Raw genomic sequence first — 20,721 nt, forward strand, 5'->3', positions numbered from 1 at the left:
TATTTAAACTGTTTGCTAGAAATAGAAGTTATGTTCTTACCATAACGTTCCATGTTAGTTGTCTTCTTCTCGCCTTCTTCTTGCTGGATGGGTTCGGAGCCGACCTCGGCTCCGACTCGGCCACTCTAAAAGCTCGAGAGTTGGTTCCACCGGCTCGAGGCTCCCCTTATATCCCACAATGCTAGGTGTGAGTTACCTCAGATCTCGTTTGTAAGCTAGGCCCAGCTTATAATAGTAGCAGAATAACTAGAAACAAAGTCCACCTCTATAAACAAGGGAGAAGAGAAGGGTGACCTACATCCTGATCCAGGAAAATATGCACAGCAGAGCATATACCTAAAGTAAAGAGGTGGTAGAAAGAGAGGTCACAATCAAAACTCCTCTAGGTCTGTCCAGGCCAGGGGAAGGAGGGTGGGGCCTTAAGAAGAAGGCGAGAAGAAGACAACTAACATGGAACGTTATGGTAAGAACATAACTTCTATATGTTAAGTTGTCTATCTCGCCTTCATTCTTGCTGGATGGGACCGTCCCTAGCACCTTGTCCCGGTGGCCTAATGGAACAGACTCTTGAGAACAGTGGAACCAAAGTTAGCTCTATGCCTAGAAGCTAAATCCAACTTATAATGAGAAATGAGTGTGAGGAGTAGCCCAAGTAGCCGCTGCACAAATGGTGTCAATAGGCAGTCTGTCTTGGAAGGCTATAGAAGTAGCCAAAGCTCTGGTGGAATGGGCTTTAGGTTTGTTAGGCAGCTTTTGGTGTCTAATTTCATAAACAAGGGAAATCAGAGATGTTAGCCATCTAGATAATGATACCTTTGAAACTGAAAGTCCCTTTTTGCCTTCTGCATAAGAGACAAACAGCTGGTCAGATTTTCTGAATTGTTTGGTTCTATCCAAATAGTACCTTAACTGACGATGAACATCTAGCCAATGCAATTTTTGTTCAGACCTGTTAGAATATTCTGGAAAAAACACAGGGAGGTCAATGCTTTGATTTAGGTTAGACGCCAAGGCTATCTTAGGTAAAAAGGACGGGTTGTTTCGTAAAGATACCCTGTCCTTATGGAACAACAGATAAGGAGGTCGACAGCTGAGTGCATGAAGTTCTGAAACTCTTCTAGCTGAAGTAATAGCTACCAGAAAGAGAGTCTTCCATGATAGCAATTTTAAAGAACAGGAGGCTGCAGGTTCGAAGGGGGAAGAATCAAAGAACTAAGAACTAAATTTAGGTCCCAAGGAGGAGGAGGATTTCTTATAGGAGGTCTGAGTAGAAAAACTCCCTTCAAAAAGGCTTTGCAAAGCTTGTGGGACATTATGGCAGACTCTGAAATGCCCACATGAAAGTTAGAAATAGCTGCCAATTGAACTTTAAGAGTAGAAGGGCTGAACCTGCATGGAAGAGTTCAGCTAGAAAATCAAGGACCATTTGGATGGAAGCAGTGAAAGGATCTAAGTCCCTTCCTTGAGCCCAATAGGCGAAACGTTTCCACTTACTCAAATAAATCTTTCGTGTGGAAGATTTATGGGAAGCTATCAAAATATCTCGAACAGAGTGAGATATTTGAGGAAGCCTGGCTAAGGTTGGAATTGGAGGAACCAAGCAGTGAGGTTCAGAGAGGGAAGGGAGCGATGAAACTGACCCGACTGATGGATCAAAAGATCTGGAACTAGGTCCAGATGCCAAGGTCGCTCCAACAGAAAGTGATGTAGAAAGGGGAACCAAACCTGTCGAGGCCAGTAAGGAGCAATGAGGATCAACGAGGCCTTCTGAGCGATAGCTTTCTGTATCACTTGAGAGATTAGTGGGAAGGGAGGAAATGCATACAGAAGTCCCCGGGGCCAAACTTGGACTAGAGCGTCTCTGCTGGGCTGGCCTGGTAAAGGAATAGGGTGAAATAATCTCTGCACTTGCTGTTTTGGGGAGTAGCAAAAGGTCGCAGCAAGGCTGACCCCACTTGAGAAAAATTTCTCTCACAACAGAGTCTTTCAGAGACCACTCGTGAGGCATGAGGATAGCTCTGCTCAACTTGTCCGCGATTTGATTGGACTTCCCGGGGATGTGCGTTGCTATCAGAAACCGCTGAGAAGAAATCGCCCATTGCCACAGTCTGAGTGCTTCTCGACACAGGGGGTAGGACCTGGTTCCACCTTGTTTGTTGATATACCACACTACAGACATATTGTCCGTCTGGATTGCTATCGTTCCCAAGGGAAGAGAGTCTTGAAGGGCTTGCAACACTAAAAGCACTGCTCTCATATCTAGAACATTTATGTGCAAGTGGCATTCGTCTGGTTGCCATGTGCCCTGGACAGTTCTGCCCTGATAATGCCCCCCCACCCGATCAGGGAGGCGTCTGTTGTCAGAGTAGCAACTGGAGGGGGAGGAACAAAGGGTCTTCCCAAGAAGAGCTGAGGGGAAGACATCCACCACAGAAGATGATTCCTGCATGTTTGCGTAATCATAATGGTGTGAGACATCGGAAGTTGCTGGTATGACCATTGTGTGAAGAGCATCCATTGAAGGATTCTCATGTGGAATCTGGCTAATGGAAGCAGAGGTATGGCAGCCGCCATAATCCCCAATACTTTCAGAACTAATCTGGCTTTGACTCTGTTGCTGCTGAAGAGGAGCGAGACCAGTTTGTGTATGTCTGTTATTCTCTGATCTGTTAGCCTCGCAGACATGTTGACTGTGTCTAGAATTGCGCCTATGAAGGTAATAACACGACAAGGCGACAAAACAGACTTTTCGCAATTTATTGAAATGCCTAAGTTTTGACAAATGCGAAAGGTGTAGTCCCTGGCCCTTAGAAGAAGATGCTTGGTGGGAGCTGTGAGGAGCCAGTCGTGCAAATATGGAAACACCTGGAATCCTTGACGTCTTAGGTGAGAAGCTACCACTGCCATGCATTTGGTAAACACCGGGACAGTGGTGAGTCCAAAGGGCAGGGCTCTGAATTGAAAATGACTGGTTCCCAGCCTGAAGCGGAGAAATCTTCTGGAGCGTCTGTTCATTTTTATATGATAGTACGCATCCTGAAGGTCTGTAGAGCACATCCAGTTTTTTCTTCCCAATAGGGGAAGGATGGACTGTAGCGTGACCATCCGAAATCGTGTTTTCTTGACCGACTTGTTCAAGATACTGAGATCCAAAATTGGTCTCCAGTCCCCTGTTTTTTTTGGAACTAAAAAGAACCTGGAGTAGATTCCGGATCCTTGCTGGTCTGCTGGAACTGGTTGAATTGCTCTTTTTGCAAGCAGCTTTGAAATTTCCAAAGCTGCAAGATCCCTTTGAGCGGGTGGAACATCTGGAAGGGATTTTTTTGATCGGTTTGGAATGCAAACGAAGGGAATGGAATAGCCTTCGGAAATGATGGACTGTACCCACTTGTCTCGAGTTAGGGATAGCCAGGCCTCTGGGTACAGTGACAATCTTCCCCCGACTGCCTCCGAAGGTGGACAGTCGGGCAACACCTCAGGGATGCTGAAAGGGCTTATCGGAGAAAGTTTCTCGATTGCCCTGGTTCTGTGGACCCCCCCTGCCTCTAGGGCGACGTCTACCATTGTTGTTCCCCCCTCTGCCTCTGGCGGGGAACCGACTCTGTGCGTCAGGCGAAGTCCCTTGAGATTGTTTGTGGAACCACATTTTCCCACTTTTTTGGCCTTTGGGGTAAGGCCTAGAAGGAGTAGAAAAACGGACTCCGACGGCAGAAAGAGTCTTGCCATCAGTCTCGCACCTAGTCAAGGTTTCTTTCACTTGAGGACCAAAAAGAGATGATCCATCAAACGGGGAATTAGTGAACGACGTTTTAAAGGGGTCCACAAAATTGCATAGCCGCATCCAGGCATGCCTGCGTAAGGCCACTCCTGTCCCTGCGGCCCTGCTCGCTCCATCAGCCGCATACGAAAGGAGGCGCATGGAGGAGTTAGCTATGGAGTTCAGGGTAGCCAGCTGAGTGTTCATCTTGTCTTGAAAACCCGCAGCTGTAGGATCCTTCAACATATCACTCGCTTCTTTGATCAAGTCTCTTTGAGGATGAGTAAAATGGCATAGGTAGTTCAGCGAACGCATTGCAAAGGTCGCTGACGAGAACATCCGCTTCCCGTACCTGTCCATAGACCTAGATTCCTTGTTAGGTGGATGGACAGGCACTGAAGGATCAGCTAGTTCCTTCTTAGTGGCAGCAGCAACCACCATAGCATCCACAGAAACTCCCTTTGTCAGAAATTGTTTATCTGCTGGTGCCGTGATAAATTTTGAGGGTCTCCTGGGAGTGGGGTCCACTGAATCAGGAGTCGTCCATGCCTTTTTTGCTACCACCTGCATGAGGGGGTCAAAGGGGGGAGACACCCAGGAGGTGGAAGGGCGAGAGCCAAACGCCTCAAGATACACAGATTCATCCTCCGAAGGGGTGAGGGCTGGCCAATTTCCCCTCTGTTTGAGGATTTCTAGAATGTCTGCAAAGGAGACATCTTCAGAAGGGGAACGGGGGAAACCCTCGGAATCCTCTAAATCTGTGTCAGAGGTGACAGACTCAGGTGAGTCTATGTGTTTCCTCTTACACTTTCTCTTCCGAGGGGGCTCTTCTGCCAATTCAGGAGAGGCCTCGGAAGAGGATGAGATCCCCACAGGGGATTCCTGAGGAGCTGGCTCTCTGCGGTCTGGGATAAGAGAGTGAGTAGACTTGACCTGAGGCACCGAAGAGGGAGGGGCGGACGGAGCCGACTGTGGAGTTGAACCAGGTTCCAACACACTCCGCATGACCTCGAACTCACCCCTGTCAGGCAGAGCCAGAGGTCCCCGCTCCGAGAAGCTGAAAACCTCCCTCGGCACCGACAGTGATGGCTCCGAGGCCGATGTCGGAGCCGAACTCACCAGCTCCGAAGCACCGAGAGGGAGCGCGGGATCGGACAAGGGTCCGATGCCACTCACCCCCTCGGAGCCGACGAGGGAAGTCCGGCGCCGAGATTCTTCTAAGGAAGAAATCGGAGCCGACGACGGAGCCGAAGATAATTGTATCGGCTCCGACGCTACCACATTCTTGGTTCCGAAGCGCCCCGGCTCCGAGCTCAAAGGAGTCGGAGGAGGAACATAATGAGGAACAGGGTCAGGCATCGACTGATGAGTCGGGCTCTGAAGCATTTGGGCTAGTGCCTCGGACTTAAGAAGTCGACTCACTACCCTCTGAAGGTCATGGTCCGAAAGCCTCGATGACCTAGAGGAGTGAGATCTATGGCTCCGTTCAGACAGCAAGGGAGATGCTGGAGCCGAATGAACGGAGCCAAGGGACGGTGACCTGGACCTCTTTCTAGATGTCGGCTCCGAAGGTCTAGCCGGAGCTGACACAGGAATTTCCAACACCTCGGCTCCAGCCGGAGCCGAGGAAACCACAGAAGCTGCAGTCTGAGACTCATCGGCTCCAGCCGGAGCCGATGTAGAAGGAGGTTTCGAAGCCTTAGGCCTCGACTCAGTAGCTGGAGCCGAGGACCTAGAAGCCTTAGAGGGTTTGCCCGAAGAAACAGTAAGGGAACCCTCAGGCTTAAGTAAACCTCTCAAAATAAGTTTATTTTTTCTTTCCTGCAGGACTCTAGGGCTGAAGCCATGGCATACAGCACAAGAGTCCTGCAGGTGCAAAGGTCCCAGGCAGTAAACACAAGAAGTGTGACCGTCTGTCAGAGACATTTTCTGACAGCACGAGTCACACTTCTTGAAGCCTGAGACCTTTGAATCCTTGGACATTATCAAGGACCTAAGTGTAACCACACACAAAAAACACACACACACTGATTACACTAAAAGGAAAGTTAACTAAATTATACTAATTAAACTATTTAGTTAGCTTAAGTATAACAAATATCCCTAACACAACACAAGCACTCCACTAGGGATAGCAGGGCCCGAAGGCCTAAGGGAAGAACTTTTAAGTTCTTGAGGGGAAAAAAAAAGGAAATAAATAAAAACAAAAAAATCTCTTGTTTTCCCGCCTTACTGAACTAGAGTAGTCCATTTTCAGAGTTGCTGATCCCTGGGCTTTGTTTTTAGTTCCTGTTACTGATCCATTGCCTTATTAGGAAGGAGGGAAGTTTCTTTGCTTACCAGTGGGAGTGGGAAGCACTGAGCGGCCTTTTTGTCCGATTTGGTGAAGTTTCAGCCAGAAACTAGTAGTCCATTGGTCGTTTTGGGCCAATTCCTAGCTCCCTTCAGCCCCCTGCTATAAAACACGCTAACGCGTTAGCTGATTTAGTCTTGAGTTGCCACTGTTGCACACAAGAGCAGCGGCGGTTAAACATATGTACAGTGTTTTGATCTAACCAGCATATCCTATAACTGAAAAGTTCATCTCTACTTGATTCCCAAGTAGACTATTCTCTATCTGTAAAGCCTAGCACTTACTCCTACAGTACTTGCACCTTGATAAAGCACTCTTATTATAGATAGTACCCCACCAGCCTAAAACCCACTTCCCCCGGAGTCCTTTGAAAGTCTCTTTATCTACTACTTCTAGTATGTCGAGGGATCAGTTGCTAGTGTCCTCTCCAGCTCAACTGGTGAACCTGGGAATATTGAGGCAATGTTACAATTGCCTCATGTACACAGACAATCCTCTCCTTCTCCCACAAAACACAAATACATGCGAGATGCAACTATACGGCCAAACTGGAGGCTGAGCTCTCAACATAGGACTGGCAAGACCAGACAGGAGGAGAAGGTAACCACACACAATACATACCCAGTCACACATGGTACCATCACAACTTCAAATCATACACATACTCACACAAAGACATACTGAGGCTCTGATCAAAAATTTACCAAAACAGCAGAGGCCACCAAAGCAGACACCCAAACAACTACCACCTCACGACCCAACACATGCAACACATAGACCACACAGTCAGAGTGTCAAACAGTCACAGCCCTTAAGGCCAAACAAAATGCCAGACACACTTGTCATTGGTGATTCCATAGTCAGACACACTGACGTCCGCTCACCAGACTGAGTAAGGAGAAGGTCACAGTAAGCTGCCTGTCGGGCGCTAGAATCCGCCACATAACGCAAGCACTCAGGTCTCTCAATAGCAGGTACAAGTACGACTCAGTCATTGTCCACGCTGGTGTCAACGACCTGAGACGCACCTCCTTGGACTACATGAAAAGGGACATCGAGGAGCTCTCTGATTATGTAGCCCAGGCAGGTATGACCCTGACCTTGAGCAGTATCCTACCTTCACCTAGAATGATGCCACAATACAGTGATAAGATGATCAGCTTTAATAATTGGCTTAAATTCTGGTGTCATTCAAAGGGGATCCAATGTCTGTCTGCCTGGGATGACATGCTGGACAAGCCACGCTGCTTCGCAAGGGATGGCTTGCACCTGTCACCCCTGGGCTTCCGGATATTGGCAAAGGCTCTTGCCACCCCATATTGCCTTTTTAGGCAAGGCTCAAATTCTAAACCTACCACCCTAGAACACCAAAAAGGAAAAAAACTAAGGGTAATGCTGCTCAATGCCAGAAGTCTCGCTCTCAAGATGCACGCACTCGAGGCCCTTCTCAATATGGAGAACATCGATGTCTGTGCTGTGACAGAAACCTGGTTCAAGGCTCCTGAGAGCACCCCAGCACTAACAGGTTTCACCTCATATCATGCGTTCCGGCCCCAAAATCCGGACAACACCAAGAAAGGAGGGGGGGTGTCCATATTCATAAAGGACACCCACACCTCAAGGTTGGTGGCAACGCACGATGCATCGGAGACCATCCAGGTGCAATTAACCATAGGCAAGACTGCTCTGCAATTTGTAGCATGTTACAGGCCACCCTCTCAAACTCAGGAACCTCACATGGCCTTCCTGAAAACATTGGAGGGGATAAATGTATCGCCAAACACCATCATACTAGGTGACTTCAACTACCCTAATATAGACTGGGAACACTACTCAAGCCCGAACACTCTAACCCAAAGATTCCTGGAGTTCATAAACTCAAATGCCATGGAACAACTAGTCACCATCCCCACAAGAGGAGAAAACATACTTGATCTCATCATCACGAACATGGGATCAAAATGTTCAACACCGAAGTATACCCTCACTGGTGAGATCAGATCATAAACTACTCTCGCTGGAGGTCCTCATCCGCCCCATCTGAAACAAAAAGACCACAGTGAAAAACTTCTCAAAAGCCGATTTCACACTTCTAAAACTAGTGTGGTCTCCTTTAAGGCCCCTGAGCCAGTGGTAAACATTACTCAAACCGCTGAATCACTTACAAATGCCTTCTACCAGCACCTACAGGACTGCATGGATCAGACAATCCCAAACAAAACTAAGACTCTCTGTACCATAGGCAAGCGTCCAGTCTGGTGGACCCCAGCCATAAACAAGCTCTACAACAAAAGGAGGAAGCTACTACAAGATAGAGCAAAATCCTTGAAAGGTAAGACACCTTTGATCATTATAAGTAAAAAACTAAGAGCTCTCATAAAATCATCCAAGGCAAATTTTGAGAGAAAAATCGCCAAGGACTCTAAAGACAATCATAAGGCCTTCTTTAGCTATGTTAGAAACCTAGGAGGAAACTCCCAGATATGCTCAGAATTAGTTCAAAATGATGTGAAAATTACTGAACCTACACACATTGCTAACATACTGGCTGACAGGTTCAGTGCAAACTTCTCCCCTCCCCAAAAGGAGAGATATCTATTCCAGAGGATTGTAGCCCCCAAACATCTCCAACGCCCAGGTGAGAACTGCCCTCACTAAGGCAAAAACACAGCATCCATGGGACGGATGGTGTCCCCGGCTGTGTGCTTCATGAACTCAACGAGGAATTAAACCCACAGTTAGGACAGCTGTTTAATCTTAGCCTCACCTCAGGATACGTACCCAAGGAGTGGCGCACGGCGACTGTGGTCCCACTTCATAAGGGCGGTGCCTCCACAGACCCTGGAAATTACCGCCCCATTAGCTTGACAAGCCTTATCTGCAAAGCCATGGAGAGGATCATAATGGAACTCATAAATAAAGACATAGGGAACTTGCAGACTTTGGATCCAACCCAGTTTGGCTTTGTCAAAGGCAGATCCTGCCTCTTAAACTTGGTTGACTTTTTCGAGACAGTCACCAAGGCCATTGATGAGGGAAAGGCAGTCCATACAGCCTACCTCGACCTGGCAAAGGCCTTCGACACAATACCTCACTCAGGTATCATCGAAAAACTCATCAGCTTGAATGTAAACCCATACATCACAAGATGGGTTGCAAACTGGCTAAGTGACAGAACCCACAGGGTCAGAGTTGCTGGAGCCATGTCAGACTCAAAGCCTGTCACAAGTGGTGTCCCACAGGGCTCAGTCCTGGGTCCACTCTTGTTCGGCATCTACTTTTCTGAAGTACAAGCAAACACAGGAGGGTTATGGCTGACAAAGTTTGCAGATGACTGCAAACTGGGCCATAGTCGAAAACACATCTGACACAGATATCCTCCAGAAGGGCCTCACAGAAACGGATAACTGGTGCCAGAGCCATGGCCTGAAGTTAAACGCCAAAAAATGCATAGTCATACCCTTCGGGAAAAACAAGGTTACCCCTAGCTACCATATAGGTGGCAATCCACTGAGCACAGAAAAAGTCATCAGGGATCTGGGGACCCAAGTTGACAGTAGCCTTCGCTTGACACTCATGTTGCTAAAGTAGTTAGGAAAACCTTCTATATCGCCCACCTGATCATGAAGGGATTCACATCTAGATCAAGGGAGGTCATCGTCCCCCTGCACTCATCACTCATTAGACCTATGATTGAGTACAATGCCCTGTTTGGAATGTATCTGACCAGACACCTGCTGCAGCTTGAAAGGCCCCAAAAGTTCCTCACCAAAAGGATAAAGGGTCTCAAAAATATGTCTTATGCTGCCCGACTGAAAGAACTCCAGCTCTATTCAGTCTCATACCGCTTGCTCAGAGGTGACCTGTGCCTGACATATAAGGCCATGTCAAACCCAGATTTGATGAATATGCTTCACCTCAAAAATCTAGATCCCTCAGAACCACAAGGGCGGAGACTTAAACCTTGACACGGTTATAAATAGAACGTGCTGGAGGGACAGATTCATTACCCAGAGACTCCCTATGCTGTGGAACAAAATCCCGGTACATGTGAGGCAGAGCACCTCGCTGGCCTTGTTCAAGAGGAATCTTGACCAATGGATGGGAGATCGCAGATATACCCCAGGGATTACTTCAGTGTCACTGCTTGACAGAGGCACAGAAAAATGATAAGCATAGTTTTTATTCAAACTAAAGGGGTGGCGAAAGCCACATAACTATGGGCTAGGCTTATAAATGCCCTTGGGCAGATAGCCTAGTATGAACCTATGAACCTATGAAGAAGAAAGGGATGAAATACACTAAACTAAGGGAAATATGAACAAATTAGTTAAGAAAAGGGGATTTAAACTAGTTTAAATCGACTGATTAAACTACTGACCTGAGCCGGTAGAAAAACAACACCTCGATCGCTGTAGCGGCAAACGAGATCTGAGGTAACTCACGCCTAGCATTGTGGGATATAAGGGGAGCCTCGAGCCGGTGGAACCAACTCTCGAGCTTTTAGAGTGGCCGAGTCGGAGCCGAGGTCGGCTCCGAACCCATCCAGCAAGAATGAAGGCGAGATAGACAACTTAACATTGTAAATTTATTGCTGATGAAGTATAGATATTAAAAAAATGAAATCATTCAAACAGTTAGACGGAGTCTCTCCTTGCTTTTTGATTTTTCACTGCATTTCTTTGCTCTTGCCGTGAATTACTTTTTGCTTTTTTTTTTTTTTTTTTTACAGTTAGAAGGGTACCATTTGCCAAACTTAGAATGGGTTTCCCATTCATTACGTTCTACTTTTCCAGAGTGAGCTACACAAACAGTGGAACTGGCTCCCCACTGCAAAGTCACACAGCAAGACTACTGGTACATTTTTCTTCAGAATCATTAACCTCAACTATTGCCCACCAACAATTAGAGAATACATGTGCCCCTCAGAAGGAAGCAGCATCATACATTAGATCAGCTAGGTTTTGGAAACAAAACTGGTGAGAAAGCTTTCAGTAAATTAGCTGCAGTAACTTGCATTTGACTTTTAAGTGGCATCAGGAAGTAAAAATACTCAAAGGCTTCAAAACAAATCTGAAACAACAACTAATTAATAGTAACTGTTGTTATTACAGAGACAGGAGAAAACACAAACATTAAAATTGAGGATTTTGTTTAATATGTAATTTAAATAAATTTGTCTTTTTTAACAATATGGAATGAAACAACAATTGTAACTGTCAAACTGTAATGTCATGTACAACTGTTGAAATGAATGCAGTGGCATTTTCTTTAGGTTTGTTACACTGCTGCTAATGTTTACTTATCAAATACTTTGTTTCAATATTTTACTGAAAATAATGCATGTTATTCTGTTTTATGCTCTTGCATGGGCCATGGTGTAGCTGAAAGGGGACTGATTGACCAGCTTACCTACCGAGATATCAAACTGAAGTAGCAAAATAAATTAATCAAATAAATACCTTTAAAAGGTATATACACACACACATATATGCATATATATGTGTGTGTGTATATATATATATATATATAGAGAGAGAGAGAGAGCTACAGCTACACACAAACAAAGGTTGTGGGGGACTTAAATATATGCTCTGCAGTGATATTGTTTTGTACATTTCACAGCGTTTCTGCATTCTTACTATTTCATGTTGATATAGAAACCTCATATCATGTGTACAAAGTTTAAGTTTTTTACACTTATTCTATAAATGTTCAACCAAAAAAGTAGTAAGCAAAGCTCTAACTCACAGTTTTAATATTGTATATCCCCTTTCTTCAGAGGCACTTGTCACCCGAAGAGTTTCAACTGATCTTTAGCATGCCTGTAGAAGAATTCAACCAGTTGTCACTGTGGAGGAGAAATGAGCTGAAGAAAAAGGCTTGCCTTTTCTGATCTGAGGGACCATAAATCAACAGTCCTTTGGGGATGCAATGACAATACTAAAGTCTGGAGAGGAAAAAGAAATGGATACTTAAGCTTTTCAGTGACATTTGATTCACACAGCTCTCTGCCCGGCAGTGTGGTTTGCACAATAAATAAATAAAAAAAATATATTGTTATGTTCAAAATAGCATGTCATATCTGTACTGAAGAATACACAATGGCAGAAATAGTGCAGCTTAAATACAAGCCTGCATTGCACGATGGAAAAGCACTTCACTGAGAACAGCAAACCATTATGTTTCCCCAGTTTTCAGTGACATGTGCTTATGGTAAAATAACTGTTAATCTGTTGCTCATAAGTGATTCACAGCCTCTGTCACCAAGTGTGATATCAGTGTGCACAATGTTGCTTGTAATTTTATGGTCACATACTACTCCCACCACAAAATCTAGAGACCTTAAAGATCTACTCTGCACTTGTGTTAGTTAACAGCTGATCACGGAATATTTTTTATATGTATGATACTTTTTTTGTGTTCTTCATATTTGTAGATCTATGTTACCTTTACCTTTAAATTCAGTAGTTGAAATGTTAAGTTTTGGTTACCCTGTTCCATTTTCTGAGGTTTACAGACACCCTGAGCAAAGGTTGCATGCTGAGGTTTAGTACAATACAGGATCTACTGGCATACTGTGTGGGGCTGTTCTGTAGCTTTAGTAGCCTTCTGCTTTTGTTTTATGGCCTACGTTACATGCACCAAAAGGCTACAGACCGTCTGTTTTAAAAGCAAGCAAGCAGTATGGTGCTGTACAGTGTGTGTGTGAGCGAGAGAAAGTGTGTGCGTGAGGTAGTCTATGTAAAAAAAGAGAAACTTAATCTTGCTTCTAGTTGTGTCTGCCTTTCAGAAGGGTCCACAGCAATGTGAAATTAATTGAGCAGCAGAACTGCCCATGATGACCAATGCCTTTCATTAGCATTTTTATGTAAGGGTTCAGCTTTAGGAAGTCAATGTTTTTTGACAGATGTATTAATGAAATAAATTTATAAGTCATGCTATTAAAAGTGTTTAGAGAGGAAAAATAGTGTCCTTCTAGTCATGGAACTCCTCCTATATGGGTATGTATGTATATATATATATATATATATATATATATATGTATATATATGTAGAGAGAGAGAGATCTACTTCACTTCACCTACATCTCATTTGACTGACTTTCATTTGACCGAGACCAAATCACCTAAAAGTTCAAATGACCTGGGTATTGATATATTGCCCTCTACATCTCGTTTGATGTGTAGTAAACCTGACTCTCCTACTCTTTTCTCCTATATCCCAGTTATGTTTATGGCGGCTTTCCTCTGGACTCTATCCAGCAGGCAGATCTCCTCTTCCCTCTTGCCCCCCCCCCCCCCCCATGGAAATGCACACAGTGCTCAATGTCCTGTACAAGAATACAACCTAGCAATTTGTTCTTTGCTGCCATGACTAGCTGATTCTGCCTCTTCCTGCTTTTTAGCCATCACTTCTCCTTTCTCCATCTGATACTTCACACCAGGGGTGTTGTGCAGTATTTAATATGCCTGCATTAAATCTCATTTGCCATCCTTCCTTACTACTAAGTCAGCCTTCTTGGGGCCTTTCATTAGACTTTTCCCCCATTTTCTACAGCTGCAGCTTTGAAGTTTAAATGAAGACTCTGCATGTTTTAACGTGTTTGGACTGAATGCAGAGAAGAACGCTGTACCAAGGAGTAAACCCTGCAGGACTTAACTGATCAACTTCATATTTGCATGACGCTTTCCCTGTCACTACAATACTGAATTTCCTATCCATAAACTTTGTAGGAATCCAATTCCTCATCGTTAGATCTATCATTTACAATTTTCTAGGCAGCTACCAATGCAGGACCAAATCAATGACCTTGACAAAGCCCAGGTAGAAGATAACTACCTATAATCCTACTGGTATGTTCTTTTGCAACCCATTCATGAAACTGATTCATTTTCATCAAGGGCCTCTGCTTGGTCGTAGATCCATGTTGGTTGTCCAAGAGCATGTGGTCGCCAAAAAATAGTATCCAGCCTTTCTCTCAGGATTCTCTTCACAGGTTTTTATGCTGCCACATTTTGTCTACTAGGCCTTTAGTGTCTCAGACTGTCTTGGTCCCACCTCATTACAAGAAGGTAACTCTTGTCATCAGGCATTTTGATCAGTTATCCCTTAAAGCCCTCCATGTTGGAATCTGCAAACACACTGATTACACTAGGACTTTGTGCGTTGGTGCGGTTAGTCCATTTGCTTGACACATTCACAGGGTAGACATTTCCATTTCCTTCCTATTCTAGAGTCCAGATACTGAAGTTCCATGCTTCCTACCTCCATTTCGGCATCACATCCTCCTTTTTCTTTTCTTTCTGAAGCTTGAGCGAAAGTATACATTTATAAACTCTGCTTGTGCCTGGCATTCCATGATCTCCCACCAATAGTCTTATCTTAACTAGTTGTATCCCACCCTTCTTCCTTCCTGCTATGTAGGGTAAACAAAAAAGGTGTTGTTCTCCTTATTGATTATGGACCTGTGCTGTCCTGACTACTTTCTTTACCTTTTTGCTTGCTTCCCTATTCTGTGCCTTCATCTCATCACTGTCTCTCACATCACTTGTATATTCTCACTTCTGCTGTACCTGCTAGCCTCACATTTCTGTATGGCCACACTTTCCTGCAGCCTGGAACACTCTATCCCTGACCCATTCATACAGATTATTCAATCCTGAATTTTACTTTTGTATCTCCTACTTCATCTTTCACATTATTCCATTTTAGTTTACTCCACCCCTAAAGTCACAAATCACTGCACTTCTCCGACTTTCTACTTCAGTGGCATTAATTCAACTGGATAATGGCACCTAAAGATGGACATTGATAAGGCCATCCAGTTCAGTAAACATATCATCCAAAATTCTGCTCTTCCCAGTGCAGTCGTGCATCAGCTGGATGAGATGTCCTGGTCTAGGACTTCACTCACCTCCCCATGTTTGACTTACACGAATCCACACCTTCCTCTTGAGGATCATCATGAGCACCTCCTCCCATGTGTTAAGGGCATTTCTCATGCTTGGTTTCAATACAAAGTGGTCACTAATAATTCCCACTGGTGATTCTGAATGGCTGTCGTCATCACATCCTTTATGCTGTACTCACACTGCTGTCTCGTTCTTTATTTTCTGCCCAGTATCAGTCTGTCTCCTGCAGGTATACTTTGACATAGCTCATGTCATTATTCCTGCTGAGAGTTGCCCATCATGTGCTGCAGCTGATCATTTTCCCATTCCTCCTGTTCTTTTCCTACAAGACCTACATCTTCCATTTCTGACTCCTCCTTTTACTTGTCTGTCTTCATCTTCTGCTTCTACTCTTCCCTCTGCTTGTCTCCATACTGAGTATCGCCTTGCTGTCTCACATCCCTGTCTGAGTATCTCTACCCATTACTTTCCTGTTGTCCCTCAGATGTTACTTACGAGTTCTGACTAATTCAGCTTCTTCACTATCACTGGTGTCTCTCCCCATCCCTCCACTCTGTTCCCTTTTCCGTATCTGTTTTGTAGGTGCATCTCCCACCTAATCCTTTTTTTATTTTACTCATTTATTGGGAATGTAGTTTTTTTTTTTTGCCACCATGTCCATCCATAGGTTTCAACCTGTTAAGAGGTCAGTGTGGAACACAGAACCTGCCAATGTGTGTCAAACAAACAAAATGTGGAACACCACTGTGCCAGGCTGAAATGGGCTTTTAAGCAAAATCAGTAAGTTGAAGTATATATCAACCAAAACTTAACACTTTACACATGAAAAATTATTTTACAAAAAACAGTGTATAATTGAAGCCAAAAATGTATTCTGTAATCAGAAAAACACTACTATATTTAAGTACATAATCAATGACAAATAATCCACTTACAGTCACAAAGCAAAAGCAGCAACTCTGCTTAAGACTGAGCTCTTAATAACCTATGAACTTTTTCCAATGAGCAATTACATTTCAGTGGATTTATTAAACAATACCACTCAAGTGTCCTTCATTATAAGGAATATCCTCATTTTTGAGTCGTAAAATGTCCATGTGCCTTGAAGTTCCACACTGAAAGGATCAGTCACACAGTCAGTGTTAAAACAATTTTAACAGATTCACAGTAAACAATACTGAATCTTAATAATGCATAACAGTCAATTATTGTAAGTATAAAGTAACTGATGATTGCTACCCTGTGAGCTCCTAGTTGAAGTTTAAGTAAGCTGTTGTGCCCCCACCTATAGACACTGAAGAAGGAGAGCTTGAGCTGCGCCCTTGTAAACATAACATACTTAAGCTGCCAGAACCACCCCCCCCAATCCACAGCAGAGAATTCCCATATCCTGTACACACTAATTGATATTTATGGTAAATAATAACTTAACATTTTTTATTGTGTGAGCTCTTAGTTGAAGTTATTACTAAACTGTTCTGTCTTTCTACAGACACAGAAAACATTAAAAAACTGCTAGAAAGTCCCTAACCCTCTTAAACACTGAGCTGCAAGACTTTGCCTACCCCCCACCAAACGTACAGCAATATGCAAGTTTACATATTTTTTCTCCACTGTTCTAGCAAAACCTGGACTAAAAATTAGGCAGCCAAGATATGCTGAAGAAATCACAGATCATTTTATTTTTTTTTTTGAGTACTGGACTGCACACTGTACTGTAGTCTCCACTCTTCACTGGTCTTCTGTTCTGTTCCACAATACTAATAAGGATATAATATATCTTTTAGGCTTGAAGTCAAACTGCCTGCAGTCCTCAAAAGTTTGCCGGCAGCCAAAATAATCCATCAGTGCCAGGAACCTCTTGAATCCTAATGCTGACGCCCTTTTGTTCTTGCCTTAAATCCCCAAAGAAAAAGTGCTCCCAGCAATACCATTTTTAAAGGCATTGCAGTGGCATGAAAACTGTAGCCCAGAAGTCACTAACTGGTTACTGACTGTTCTTTTTTCTGCTTCTCCTGGTTAATTTGCTTACCTTGATTGGCTCATATACCTGTAGGCTGATTGGCTATCTTTGTGGTGTATGAGTCAGTCAGAATGTGCAAAGTGGAGCCAACACGCTTAATGCAGATCTTTGTGAGCACTGCGCCTTTAATGCAGTGCGTTCCTCATAATCTGGAGCAGTTGGAAGGTGAGTGCTCATCATTATTGTCCCTACCTTGCTGGTTTGGAGCCTATTCATAATATGATGCTTGGGGGGCGTCTTTGGCATGGGGGTGAGAACCAACTGCAGGGGGCTACCATTCAGGAAGCCATTGAGATTGTTTGTGCCCTTGCTTACATTGACCAATGAGGCTGTTTCCTTTCTGATTCTCAGCCCCACTCCTAGTGGGTAATGTTAGCTTGAATCAGTAGGGGGTCCTACTGTGCCCTATTTGTGTATGGGTGGTCCCACCTACATCCCTTGTTAATATTTGCAGTGTCATCACCTGTAGGCCTCTACTTATAAGTGAAGGCATCATTCCCTCCCTCCTGTTGGGTAGAAGGGCATGTGCTAGTCACTTATCTCCACCCACTTCTTCTATTGGCCAAGCAGTAGTCTACTTTTGTTCATCTGGGCTTTAGTTAGGGCTTTATTCCTCTGTGACACAGAGCTAGGCTCTTTGTTCAGCTTGGTAATGAAGAGGTACACTCCTCTCCTGTACAGCATAACCCTATGTGTTGTAGTTAGCTGTCCTGTAAAAAGTTAACCCCTTGAACCTGGTGTAGTCTGGGTAATGAGAAGCAGTGTGAACAGGTACCTCAGTCCTGCTCAACATCAGCATTTAGCTATGAATGTTGTCCAGAGTTTTGCCCAACACTGTTTGCATTCCTGCATTTAAATGCATTAAGAAGTGGTACTCCTGTCTAATGTTATAGTCAAATTATGATCAAATCTATTACATTTTCCTGTAAAAACATATGATTGTGAGAGTTGGGCTTACAGGTAAGGTTATATGCCAGAATATCAAGGCTTCTGATCTGTGATGTTAGAGAAAACCTTTGAGACTTCCATAGACTGTAAGAAGATGCAACCAGTGAACACTTAGGAAATAAATCCAGACTGCTCACTGAAATATCTAATAGTAAAACTAAAAGTCTGATAATTTGGATACATAATGAAAAGGCACTAATGCTGGGAAAGATCAAAGACAAAAGTAGGAAGGGTGGCAGAGGTTAAAGTAGATGGGCAGCATTACTCAAGTACTGAATATGAATTTGCAGGATAAAGGCAGTTTTTGACAAACAGACCTTGAATTCTAAACATCTTGAGGTCCCAAAGAATTAGATTTGACTAAATGACTAACTGACAGTGACAGCAGCAGTAGCAAGAACTCCTGTTCTGCCCAACAAGATTCTAAGTATTGTGTTTAACATACTGTGAATAAATACTAACATCCTGTGTAAAAGTAATGTGATGCCTGCATCTAGCCCTTTTAAATGAAATGTTTTTGCACAAGGTCACACACCCAAACCCCCTCCTATTTTTTGGCATACATTGGCCCCCATCACTTCTGCCTTCCAAGGTTTCCTCATACTTCTCTGTTGCTAGCTACCCCTTTTCACTGCTGGTGAGACACTGTTTTTAAATAAGACAGTGTACGCACACAAGGGACCTGCTTGACCTTTCTTTAATGTGGTTGCATGCAGTGACATCATGGCTATGCACGTGCTTCCATGCATGTCCAGCCTGCCACCAAACCCAGACATTAACCACAGGTTCAAGCCACTGTGGGGATATTCCCATAATTACATGGATTTAACCTCCTCACATGGTGGAGGTATCCCTGGAAATTATAGAAGGGCATAGCATGCTAGTAAATTATTTATAGGCTGTGATGAATGAAAAGACATGCCTAAGCAGTTTGTGCAACTTGATATATTGCCAAATAAAGGTATATACTTTTGTTGTAACAAGTTGCAATGTTATTTGCAGATGTATTACTATCATGTTTTACAATGGGTTTCAATTAACATTTTACCATGGGTGTCACTTTTTAAGTTGCATTTCAACTATTTCATACCAGACATTCCCTTACAGGAGTTTATCACTTTTGCTAGGTTACTAACTCGCATTATTCCAGTATGTTACAGTTTAACTGTACACATCTAACAGCATGGAATTTAAATTAAAAAAAAAATTAATAGAATCAGGTAATATGAACATAACAGTATCAAGTCTTCATGCATACCAGAGAGCTGTTAAAACTAGTTCATAAATATCAAAAAATGTTGCATATGCTAAGATCTGTGTGTGAAGCAATATGTTTCATCTGACAGCTCATTCTTGTGAAAGATGTATAATGTGGAAGGAACATTTACTTAAATCGAGTTCCAGCCGACTTGCAGATGGAACAAAGCTCACTGAAAGTCTGTTATGTCACATACAGTCATCTGCTTATTATGAAACTGCCAAGAAAAATGTAAAACAATTTGATGGAAATATATACTTCATATATCACATACTTAATCATGCCTGAAATTATGGGTTGATGTGTAATTTAAAACGTTTGCACTCATACCACCCAGGACATTAAAAGTAGTTGCATTCCACACGTGTCACTGGGCTGGCTTGACTCATCATGGCAACATTTCCTTTGTTCTTCAGAGCTACTACACTACGCTATTAAAATGGCTAAGAATGTGGATACTCAAACTTCAACACCACGCTAAACCTTTTTTTCTTCTTGGAACATTTATTAGATTATTATTATCAATGGGATTTATGGTCATAAATTTAATAGGCTTGGTTTGTGCTTCTGTGGGTGAATGCTACATAAATTCATATGGAGAAAATTTCATTATTGCTTCCCTCAAAGGGATGGCTCTCATTTACCTTGTAGTTCATAGGTAGGTACTAGGCTATCAGCCCTAGGGCCCATACAAGCCTAGCCAAAAAATGTACCCTGGCTTTCGCCACCCAAGAAAATTATTTTCCTGTGCCCCTGTCGAGCAGAGCCACAGAAGTGATTCCCGGGGTGAATTTCCCATTTCCCATCCAATCATCAAGATTTTTCTTGATGGCTGGATGGGAGTTGAGCTGTAATCATTGTTATGACACAGCTGGTAGCACTGCCAATTGATACCACTGCCACAGAACATACTGTGACACAGAAACTGTACTAAGGAACTGGCTGTTACATTGTATCTTGTAAAAAAAAAGTAATATTAAACCACCACAAAGGATGCATCAATGCAGTATATTCAGGAGGACCATCGAGGGGAATCATATATCAGTACAAAAATGTATACTTGAAATACCAAAAAGAGTGGAAGCCTTTAAAGGAAAATTATTACAGGTTATCTACGAAAGGGCTAGAATAAATATGACCAATAATTTTATAGGAAAATAGGGTCCATCTAAAGAGGCCTATAGAGGGGCAGACAATTAAACAATGGGTGCAATGTGCAAGGTAGAGTGTCCAAGGAAGATAGAGAACCTGAGACACTGCTGGTAACAAGGAGAAAAAATAAAAAAGGATACAGCCTAAAAGATACTTAACAAGAGAGAATAAACAGCAACCACAGAGAGCCTGAAGCTAAAACTGATAATGGGGGAAGGCAGGGGTGGGAGACTGGTAACGAAGATTGTAGATGGTATTTGTTGGTAAAAACAACTGAGGCATCAATTAAAATAAGGTTTGCAAGTGTGAAAAAGG

General features: G+C 43.4%; 1 protein-coding gene across 7 annotated transcripts in view; it reads left to right on the top strand.

Annotated features, from left to right (window-relative positions):
- DMTN (dematin actin binding protein) overlaps window positions 1–18,976 on the top strand; it is a 1,900,252-nt gene extending 1,881,276 nt beyond the window's left edge. For all 7 annotated transcript variants that reach the window (XM_044082941.1, XM_044082937.1, XM_044082938.1 and 4 more), the window contains one exon: window positions 11,893–18,976. In XM_044082941.1, the coding sequence (XP_043938876.1) occupies window positions 11,893–12,006 (114 nt within the window). In that variant the 3' untranslated portion in view covers window positions 12,007–18,976. The remainder of the gene's footprint in view (window positions 1–11,892) is intronic.
- Window positions 18,977–20,721: the final 1,745 nt, after the last annotated feature.

The sequence above is a fragment of the Protopterus annectens genome, chromosome 9.part0 (genome assembly GCF_019279795.1).
Source record: "Protopterus annectens isolate FY-2018-M chromosome 9.part0, PAN1.0, whole genome shotgun sequence".
Lineage (NCBI taxonomy): Eukaryota > Metazoa > Chordata > Ceratodontiformes > Protopteridae > Protopterus > Protopterus annectens.